Genomic DNA, 11414 nt, shown 5'->3' with positions numbered 1-11414 from the left:
CACAGCCAAATAAACAATTATTTAGGGGGAAAAAAGCACCTGCAGTGAGCAAAGAACATGTTTGAGCTCCCCACTAGGTAGTCTGGATATTTACTCTTGCTTTCGAATTGTGGTGCTGAGGATGACTCCTGAGAGTCCCCTGGACTGCAAGATCGAACCAGTCAATCTTAAAGAAAATCAACTGTAAATATTCATCAGAAGGACTGATGCTGAAGCTCCAGTACTTTGGCCATCTGATCTGAAGCGCTAACTCACTGAAAAAGACCCGAATGCTAGGAAAGACTGAGAGGACAGGAGAAGGGGGTGACAGAGGATGAGATGGTTGGATGGCATCACTGACTCAATGGACATGCATCTGAGCAAACCCTGGGAGATGGTGGAGGACAGGGAGACCGGGTGTGCTGCAGTCCACGGAGTCACAAGGAGTCAGACATGACTTAGCAACTGAACAGTCAGTTTTTGGTAGATGAAGGGAGGAGCTGCCACCAGAAGGACGTGGCGGGGCGGCTGGAAGAGCACTTCTGCAACTGCTGCAAGCAGAGGTTAGATTTCAGAAGAGTCTGGAGATTGGTTTTTCCTCATGGAATCAGAATATGACAACAGCATACAAATGCTAGTGAATTCATTTGAGAATCGGGTGGCATTGATGTGCAGCAACACATTTTATCTTAGAGATGGCAGCATGTTGGATGTCAGTATAAAGAGAGTGCAATGTGTGATCACTGGGTTAATTAGTCCTGTTTTACAAAGGACATTCTCCTGAAAACCTGGGAAGAGTAAAGTGAACCTAGGGGCCCCTGAGATAGGGGGTAGGCAATGCACCCTTGGACTGCAAGGAGACCCAACCAGTCCATCCTAAGGGAGATCAGTCCTGGGTGTTCATTGGAAGGACTGATGCTGAAGCTGAAACTCCAATACTTTGGCCACCTGATGTGAAGAGCTGATTCATTTGAAAAGACCCTGATGCTGGGAAAGATTAAGGGCAGGAGGAGAAGGGGATGACAGAGGAGGAGATGGTTGGATGGCATCACTGACACAATGGACATGGGTTTGGGTGGACTCCGGGAGTTGGTGCAACTAAGACCAGACGCAGCCAAACGGATGTTTTAAAAAGAGACTTGGTACAAAATGATTCAACTTTTATTAAGTATGATAATAAAATGATGCATCTTAGAAGAAACAAAAGGCAAGTGAGATACCAGAGCCAACGGTGCTCCATGAGCAATCCCAAAGGGATAGGGCTGGACAGGGCTCAGAAAGCCCTCTGAACAGATGGGGGGAGCACTCTCTGAGAGTGGGCCCGGATCCATGGGTGCTCCAAGACCCGGACCAAGGGCAGCCTCTCCAAGGGCTGGAATCTGAGAAGCTTGGAGATCAGGTCCCGAGCCCCGGAAGACATTGATGGAGGAAACCTTAAATCTACCTGATGAGGCCAGAGAAGGAGAAGTGTGGTTAATTTCCTTGATGCACTCAAGGCACTGTCCTAGATGTTAGTAGACCACCACTGTGTGTGTCCCAGGCTCCGCAGGCCCACCCACCTCCCCACGCCCTACCAACCAGTTCCCACATGAATGCCCAGAGTGTGGCCATCCCACCTTGAGGATGCGTCTGTAGGTCTCACTAGTGGAGGCACTCTCAAAGGGTGGATTTCCTACCAGCAACTCGTAGCAGAGCACCCCAATGCACCATAGATCCACCTTCTCATCGTATGTTCTCCCCTCGATCATTTCTGGGGGCAAGTAGTCCAGCGTCCCACACGTGGTCCTTCTCCTAGAGGGTTGCAGAGAAAGGGGCACTAAGTACAAGAGAAGCTGTCCGTGCCCAGCTTCCAGGCCCAGGCAGTCCCCTCCCAAGCACAGAAATCAGGAAACACCAAGTTTTAACATGCATCAAGGTTTGGAAAACACAAGTACTGGGACCTATCAATTCCATATTCTGAGATTCTTTCTACAATTATTTATATTTAGCTCATGATCCAGGAAGCTTTCACAAGGAAGATTTGGAACAAACTGACGGCGCAACAAGAGAGACCAAGTGAATTAGTTATGCCTTTTTTTTTTTTTTCAAATTTTAAACTTTTTATTTTGTACTGGGGTATACCTGATTAAAGAATCTGCCTGCAATGCAGGAGACCTGGCTTCACTTCCTGGGTCAGGAAGATCCTCTGGAAAAGGAAATATCAACTTTCACTTCAGTATTCTTGCCTGGAGAATTCCATGGACAAAGGAGCTTGACGGGCTACAGTCCACGGGGTTGCAAAGAGTCAGACACAGCTGAGTGACTTTCACTCATATAGCTGGTTAACAATGTTGCGGTAGTTTCAGGTGAACATCGAAGGGACTCAACCATATGTATACATGTATTTATGTGCATGTGTGTGTGTGTTAAGTCACTTCAGTCACTTCGAGCTCTTCGCAGCTCCATGGACTGTAGCCTGACAGGCTCCTCTGTCCATGGGATTCTCCAGGCAAGAATACTGGAGTGGGTCGCCATGCCCTCCTCCAGAGGATCTTCACGACCCAGGGATGAAACCCACATCTCTTACACGGGTAGGCAGGTTCTTTGCCGCTAGCGCCACCTGTGAAGCCCTATATACATGTATAATTATGCTTTGTTGATAGAGTAAAATTTGTGGAATTATGGCACAATAGTTCTTGACGTATTTACATGGAAATTTATTGATAAACTTTTATGTTAAGAGGATTTAAAACAAAAGGTATAGCGGAACCCCATTCTTTAGTCAACAAATATATATTAGAATATGCATTTCAAAAGGCAGTATTTAAATACAAACTCAGTTTGTGTCTGAGTCTTACATGTGAGATGAATTAAACTAGACCATCTTAACCGGCACCCACCGGACCGACCTCAGAGAGGGGGTGTGCACAGACCAGCCGAAGTCCGCGATCTTCACTTCATCCATGAGCCCCAGCAGCAGGTTCTCTGGCTTAATGTCCCTGTGAATCACCTTCTTTTCATGGCAGTAGATCAGAGCATCTGCCAACTCCTCTATTATCTGTGTGACACATGAAAAAGCAGTCTGGAAATGAAGCCAGCCACAAGACGATGATGACTGATGCTTGATTACCCATCTGGAGCCCTCCCAAAATTTCTTGCTTCCTATCTCTAGGTCAGTGCCACTCATTGGTTCAGTGAACTCCCTCAGAGCATTTCATGTTTCTTTCCATAAGGTAGTGCAGTTAGATTCTGTTGCTCACAACCAAAGAATCCAAACTTATACACAGTACTTATTAATATTCTGGGGGTAATTATTAGGGCATCCACCTGGAGGAGGAAATGGCAACTCACTCCAGTATTCTTGCTGGGGAAACCCCTTGGACAGAGGAGTCTGGTGGGGGCTACAGTCCATGGGGTCGCAAAGAATTGGACACGACTGAGCATTAGGGTGTCCAAATATGAAGTTGTAGGATGTAAGTCACTGTATATAATTTAGTGTCACTATATATATAAAGAGTCACTATATATAATTTAGAGAATGAAACAAAGAAAGAAGCCACGTGGACACTCATGAAAGCCTCAAGCAATGACCCCCACACCAGCCCATAGTAAACTCGTGAACCTGAGCCCTCCCGCCTCACCGTGGCTGTACGCTGTTCGTCAAACGTGTGACTCCTTTGCAGCGCCTTGTAGAGCTCGCCCTTTGGGGCATATTCTAAAATCAGGTACACCCGGCGCGCATCATGGAAGTAGTTGTACAGGCGCAGGATATTGGGGTGTCTGGAGGATAGAAGGAGTAAGTGTCAAGACTGCTCCCTAAAAAAACAAAACACAACTCCCCGAGGCCCAACTCATGATGCTATCATAAGTGACTGGTCACACAGAGGGGCAAATTGTGCTGGGACCAGTATAGGAACTGCTCCGTCTGTAAATTTGTGAGCGGAAAACGAAGCGGGTGTCAGAATTCGAGTGTCTGATGCAGGGAGCTTTACATGGTATAACTGGAATGAACTGCAGAGAGGGAAAAAACTTTAAGATGAAAGCAAAGGGGCTTATTTGGAGGTAGTACTGGGGGAAACGCTGAGTTCAGATGTCAGTGACGGAACAGGAAAACTAGAAAGAGAAAAAAATAAGAACCGGCACAGGAAACTCGTAAGACTCTCCTTACTGGAGATGGGCCTGGATTTCAACTTCCCTGCGCAGCTGGTGTTCCAGGCCTTCCTTCTCTATCTGGGACTTGAACAGGACTTTCAGGGCCACGATGAAATGGTTTTTCTTCAGGCGAGCCAGGTACACATTCCCAAATTTTCCCTTGCCGAGAGGACGCCCGATTTCAAAATCATCAATTGTGAAACGCCGCCTGACAGGAAAGAGCAGAGCGCCTCAGTTTCGGAGGTGGGTGGAGAGTCAGGGGTCCCTCGTGCTCGCCTTCTGCTTTCACGGTTTCCCTCCCCGGGCCCCTTTTCCTTCTTAAGGGGTCCATAACTGTCGGTCCCCTAAGGCAACACTTCACACGTGCGGCTAGCTCTTCAACCCTCGGTCCCACTTCCCTTCCTCTTCCTGATAAAAAACAAAGGCGCTCACGTGGCTGGGGCTCCGGGCACCGATTGACCTGCTGCAGCTACTGAAAAAAGAAAAGAGATGTCCATCCTTTGTTCTGTGCACCCCCTCACCCCCAAAAGCCGACCCCAGGCCTGTCTTCTAAACACCCTCTACCCTCCCACCTGCGGGCTGCATCCCGCCCGCCTTCCTCGCAGTTCCTCGATGGCTCATGACCAGAGACGGTGCGGGGGAGGACGCCCTGCGGAGCTGGGTGTCCAGGCAGGAGGTAACATTCAGGTTGAGGCTCCTGTAGTCGCCACTTGCTCCCTCACAGACTCGGGGAACCAGCTGCGCGACAACCTACTCTCGGGAGAGCCTCTCAGGGACTGAATCGGGGCAACTTTCTTGTCGCCGAAGGCTAGGCTCTTTATACTAAGTGCGCTGGCCCCATTGGCCGAGCAGGTAGTTCCTGGTTGGCTCCCATTGGTTAAAATTTCTGACGCTTAGGAAGCATGCTCAATGGAAGAGGCAAGAATGAGAGCTTCCGGTCCGGTGATTGGGGGCGGGACTTAGGGCACTGGGCCAATGAGAGGGCCGGGCATGGAGCCAAGAAAGCGGGAAACGCCCCAGAAAGACACAAGTGGAGAGAAAGGCATCAAGCGGGGAGTGGTGTGCAGAGTCTCTGCTGTTCAGTTCAGTTCAGTTCAGTCGCTCAGTCGTGTCCGACTCTTTGCGACCCCATGAATCGCAGCACGCCAAGCCTCCCTGTCCATCACCAACTCCCGGAGTTCACTCAGACTCACGTCCATCGAGTCAGTGATGCCATCCAAGCATCTCATCCTCTGCCGTCCCTTCCTCCTCCGCCTTCAATCTTTCCCAGCATCAGGGTCTTTTCAAATGAGTCAGTTCTTCTCATCCGGTGGCCTAGGTATTGGAGCTTCAGCTTCAGCATCAGTCCTTCCAATGAATATTAAGGATTGATTTCCTTTAGGATTGACTGGCTGGATCTCCTTGAAGTCCAAGGGACTCTCAAGAGTCTTCTCCAACATCACAGTTCAAAGGCATCAATTCTTCGGCGCTCAGCTGTCTTTATAGTCCAACTCTCACATCCATATATGATTATGGGAAAAACCATAACTTAGACTAGACAGACCTTTGCTGGCAAAGTAATGTCTCTGCTTTTTTATATGCTGTCTAGGTTGCTCATAGCTTTTCTTCCAAGGAATAAGTATCTTTTAATTTCATGGCTGCGCTCACCCTCTGGAGTGATTTTTGGAGCTCAAGAAAATAAAGTCTGTCATATGTTCAGGTACTTTCTTTCTATTCCTAGTTTGTGGATTTTTTTTTTAAATCATGAATTCTGTCAAAGGCTTTTATGACATCAATTGAGATGATCATGTGGGCTTTTATCTTTCATTCTGTTGTCCTTCCATTACAGGAGTAAACTGCATTTGGTCATGGTATATGATCCTTTTGATATGGTACTTAATTTGTTTTGCTAATATTTTGTGCAGGGTTTTTTCATCCTATTCCTAAGAGATATTTCTTTGTAGGTTTTTTTTTTTTTTTTTTTTTGGCTGCAGCCACTATCTGCAGTGATTTTGAAGTCCAAAAACATAAAGTCTCTCACTGTTTCCTTTGTTTCCCCATCTATTAGCCATGAAGTGATGGGACCAAATCCCATGATCTTAGCTTTATGAATGTGAGTTTTAAGCCAACTTTTTCACTCTCCTCTTTCACTTTCATCAAGAGGCTCTTTAGTTCTTTGCTTTCTGCCATAAGAGTGGTGTCATCTGTATATCTGAGGTTATTGATATTTCTCCTGGCAATCTTGATTCCAGCTTGTGCTTCATCCAGCCTGGCATTTTGCATGATGTACTTACAGCCTTGACAGACTCCTTCCCCAATTTGGAATCAGTCCATTGTTCCTTGTCCGGTTCTAACTGTTACTTCCTGACCTGCATATGGATTTCTCAGGAGGCAGGTCAGGTGGTCTGGTATTCCCATCTCTTTAAGAACCTAAGAATATTCCATGGAATGCATAGTATCTGATTTTGGCTTCCCTTGTGGCTCAGCTGGTAAAGAATCCGCCTGCAATGTGGGAGACCTGGGTTCGATCCCTGGGTCAGGAAGATCCCTTGGAGAAGGGAAAGATTACCCACTCCAGTATTCTGGCCTGGAGAATTCCATGGACTGTATACTATCTGAATGAATGAACATGTATATAAATCTCTGACTGAGTGAGTTAAGAAAGTCAGTGACATAAGGAGGTATGTGTGCTAAGTCCTTTCAGTCGTGTTCAATGTTATGCCCAAGTCGTGAAATCTCCCAATGACCACCAGGGACCCGATATCCGATGCAAAATCAAGAGAGTTTTTATTACCAAGCTCAAGCTGGGGCTCCCACTGATACCGACGCAGCAGCTATAGGGAGGAGCCCTGAGCTCTGGGTTACATTGCTTATATATGGTATTATCGCGCAAAAAATTCAAAAAAACGGGATCTCCGGGTCTGATTGGTCACCTTCTGGTGAAGGGTTAGGTGTTGAGTTCTGATTGGTTCTGCTTTCCCAGGCTTGACTCGAATTTCCTGGGCTGGCCAAGGGTTCTGATTGGTTCACAGGTGGTGGGGTGAGGTCAGGAGATTTCCAAAGGCTCTTTTCCCGGAACCTTACAAAATGGAGTAGCTTAGATTCTTCATTCCCCCCTTCACTAGGATCCAGGACAGACCCAATCATGGGTCTGGGGTCAGCTCTATATTGGCTCCCACTAAGGGGACCGTTGGCAGGGCCGCATATTGGGATCTGAGTACCATGAGCTGCACTGTGTTGATGCAGTTTTTAATGAAGGCCACTAGTTAGTTTAGTAAGCATGGCCTGAGGGTGAGTAGCAGTAACAAGATAATCAGGGGCCCCACCAAGGAGGATATGAGAGTTGTGAACCAGGGGGATGAATTGAACCAGGATTCAAACCAGGTTTGAGATATTTTTCTTTTTTTCTCTGACTCAGCCCTTTTCTTATCTTGGCCAGGGACTCCTTGACTACCCCTGAGTGATTCACATAAAAACAACGTTCTTCCCCTAACGCAGCACATAGGCCCTCTGAGAGACTTCATACTCAAGATACTTCTTGGGAATTGGGGCGGAGGTTTCTTTCTTCTGTAACTTCTTCCTGCTGTGCATGGGCGTAGGCCTGCCTAGTAGAGCAGAAGTCTCTCCACCTGATCTAAGTTGGGGTTTTCCACATCTGAAACCAGCTTCTACCCTTGTAGTAACAGCAATTTAGTTGGCCCCTCTCAGAGATGAAATAGACAAGGGCCAAACAGGAGACCTACCGGGATGGTCATCTCTGGTCTCCGGAAACGGAAGGCAACATTTGGGGTGAGGGTTACAGGGTTTGTGACCCCTTCTGATGGGTTGGTGGTGAGGCAACAGAGCTGTGACCAGGAATCTTGTGTTCAGTCTGAGGTTACCATCTTCCACCTGAGTGGGGGCTCAAAGACACTGCTATGCATATTTCTTTGAGTAGGAACCAGGACTCTGTCTGGAGGCTATACCAACCTTTGATTGTTTCTGTTTTTGTAGACCCTCCCTTCCCTGATTAGCAATTGTTTGAATCCATGCTTTGGAATTCAGCGAAGGCCAAGGAAGCTGAACAAAGTCTATATCCTACAGATAAGAAATGGAGAACACAGAACAGATTTGCACTCCAGAGCCCCACAGAGTCCCGCTCAGGTTTAATTTTAGGGAACTAGGCAACTATGACTGTGATAACTTCCTGTCAAAATGGGGCATAGGACTGCCCCAGCTTGGAGTATAGACACTGAATTGGAAGTATTTCTGAGTTCCAAGTTTTAGATCTGAGTCTTGTATGATTAAAATCTTAATCTCATTTCTTTTTAGAAGAATAGGTCTGAAACCCAGTCTGGACCTGGCACTTCAGGGAGACTTGTAGCCATGTAGCCAGTTGTCTAGTTTTATAAAAAGTAAGGTTACTAGCTTCCAGCAGACATTGTTTTGAAAATGGTGGCATCCAAGCCTGACACGACTCAGAAAACTCAAGTGTTTAGCAATACAAGGTCTAATCTGAAAGTACGCCCATAGCATCACCTAGTTATTTCCCAGGATATTTGAACCATAGCTACTCTATTTTGACTTTTAATTGTAAACTTTTCCTTAATAGCCAAAGCAGATTTCACCATTAATGACGTCAGTGTTTCTCTAGGTATGAGAAGATGCAAGAATTGGGACTCATAAAATCTTCCCCTGAAAAGATCTAACTATCTGAAGGCCTGTTCTGCCAGTTTTTCCCAGAGCACAGAGTGCCTCATTCCTGATTTTCACCCTGAACTCCTTTCAGGGGCGTTGAAAGTCAGCAGTTGCAGCGGCCATGATTTAATCTTTGTAGATGCAGATGGCGAGTGTCAGTCTTCAGTTGGCAGAGCCCCATTTTGCTTATAAACTTGACCATGATTATGAGGGGAGCACTTTATGACTGTTTTATCCCATGGTGCTGAGAGTGTCCATTTTCAGGTAAACAGGCCACTCAGTGTGCTGTTACTGGACTAGGCCATAAAACAGTATCTAAAATTCTCTGGACCACCTGTCTTACTAGCTTTTTGGTCCAGGAAAACATTCCCTCTTGTTGCTTCTTCCCATATCTAGAGTTACACTGTTACCATCATCGATCTCATATGGGACTATATATTATTCTATTAGAGGCCTCACACACATACAGTGTAAGAAACAGCAATTTTGTAAAACAGGTGAAATACAAATAACATAGCCAGCAGTATTAGTAAAGCCACAAGTAAGACTTATGTTAAGAACTTCCATTAGATGTAGCCCAGTATATCTTCAGGTCATCTGACTTAGTCTGCCCTGTAGAATCTTTATCTTCCAGGGTAATTATATATTGGCACCATCTATAAGGAACATAGCCCAGTTTTCTAGTGTCACTAGACTGATTATCTTTAGTATGATTTAATTTTTTAAGTAAATTTTCTCAGGGCCAACCAGTTAGAGTCTGGTAATAGAGAAATTTACCAAGGTAACCCAGAACTAGACACAGGTTATTGGCCACAAACCCAACAATTGGATTGATTTTTAAAACTAGCATAGGATCAGGCCTATGATAGAAAAGCATTTGACTTCTACGCAAAGGTCTAAGAAGTCAAGAAAACATAAATGATCATACGAATCAGGTCCAGCATCTCGGGGAAGCTGTCTACCTCTGACGTCGTCATCTTCTCATCCTGGTGTAGTGTAGTTTCTCCTGATAAAAAAGTCCTTCCATCCAGGTTGGAGGCAGTCCCTTAAATTATGTCTTTTCCAGTCCTGGTTGCAGGTCATGAGGCATCTGATCTTCATCCAAAGATAGATTACTGAGCTAAGCTTCAGAAACAAACTTAGGGTGTTCTTCAAGAATTCAATTAAATTTTACATTAACATCACATAACAGCAAAGAACTATCTAAGAGATGAGTCTTACTAGATGCAGACCTCCATTAACAAACTGGTATTTAACGTTTTGAAATATCTTTTTCTCTTGAAAGTTATCCTTATTTTTATTAAATATAACCAAATTAAGGCTAGTTTGTTTGCAAAATAGGTCTGTTCTCACTGATTTTGGTCTGATGATTTTTATAACCATAATTGATCATAGGCTTTTTATTTTGCTGAAACATTTATAGAGTCTCAGACTGAACTTTTAAAATAAAACAGGGCTGGGAAACTCACACCAAAGGCTTATCACAGATTTTGCCTAACAAATCTAGGTGAATTCTTCCCTTTTTAAGGTCTCAAAAATTTCTTGAGATTTTTGTATCCGTGAGATAACCTTCCTAACTCATATGATAAACTTACTGGAAACCTAAGAACTTCCAATTTTTGGAGGAGTCAGATAGAAAATATAATTGTTTTGTTTATAATGTTTAATTTTACCAAAGTGTTGTCATAATTAGTTTGAGAGGAAGATTTCCCCTACTCCCTGAAAACATAAGATTCAACCCCATAATTTTTCAGATAGAAACCATAAAAGTTATAAGCATATTCACTGGTTCATTCAGTCCTTTTGCTAACTTTTGTGAAGTCATCAGGTTTTCCATTAAAATACCAGGACATATCAGAATGTTAAAAACTCCATATAATTTTTAGGATATCTGTATTAGTAATTTTACCATACATTATAACCTGAGTGGATTTATTACTCATCTGATAATCTTTTCCATGTAATTTAGCAGTTTAATATCTCTCTTTGAGATGTTCCAGGGGCCCTCTGAAACATCCCAAAGTTATCTAGAGATCAAAAGAACTTCAAAAGAGTTCTATTTAGGAAGTTTTATCAAAGAGATCAATTAAAAGGGTTTAGAACATTTGGTCAGATTTTAAGTTACACCAATCTGGAGAGACTATTTTAGACGGATATTTTTAAAGAATAATTATTCTTAATAGAGTTTATATAAAAGCTCATATCTCATTTACATTTTTTAGAAGTTTTTTTTACTTGAGGTAATTTTCTTGTTGACAAACTTGTAACAGATATAATATTTAACTCATATTAAACCTAGGTACAATGAAAATATTTTACTTAACGTTAAGTACTCTAAGACATGTCTATATTAAACAGGTCAACAAACAAACATTAATATCAGGTATTTAACACTGAATATTCCCCAGTTCACATAAACCTGGAATTTAGTGTTTAATTTAGAATTACTTGATTTGTAAGTGCTTACCTTTTTTTAAGCCAAATAAATAGAGATCATATACAAAAATATTACCAAGACATATTTAGACAGACACAGTGTAAGATCTAGCTTCAAGTCTTTTTTTTTTTTCCTCAGTGTCAGGAGTTAGAGATGGTCTAGATAAGTGTTCCTGAGAGCCCTGGTCTCAAGGCACAGGGAAAGAAAATCA

The 11414-nt window shown here is 44.0% G+C and overlaps 2 protein-coding genes across 2 annotated transcripts in view; both read right to left on the bottom strand.

The window, feature by feature from the left end:
• The window catches only part of LOC138097115 (zinc finger protein 805-like), a 724976-nt gene that overhangs the window by 56808 nt on the left and 656754 nt on the right, over positions 1-11414 (bottom strand). The gene's annotated exons all lie outside the window — the stretch shown is intronic.
• AURKC (aurora kinase C) lies at positions 1253-4826 on the bottom strand. The gene is made up of 7 exons (XM_068993378.1): positions 4683-4826; positions 4543-4582; positions 4127-4318; positions 3600-3738; positions 2868-3016; positions 1596-1770; positions 1253-1423 (listed from the first exon to the last, which is right to left on the bottom strand). Exons 1-7 carry the CDS (start codon positions 4729-4731, stop codon positions 1253-1255), a joined length of 915 nt encoding a protein of 304 aa, XP_068849479.1. The 5' UTR covers positions 4732-4826.

The sequence above is a fragment of the Capricornis sumatraensis genome, chromosome 20 (assembly GCF_032405125.1).
Source record: "Capricornis sumatraensis isolate serow.1 chromosome 20, serow.2, whole genome shotgun sequence".
Taxonomy (NCBI): Eukaryota; Metazoa; Chordata; class Mammalia; order Artiodactyla; family Bovidae; genus Capricornis; species Capricornis sumatraensis.
This window is presented reverse-complemented; position numbering and strand designations above follow the sequence as displayed.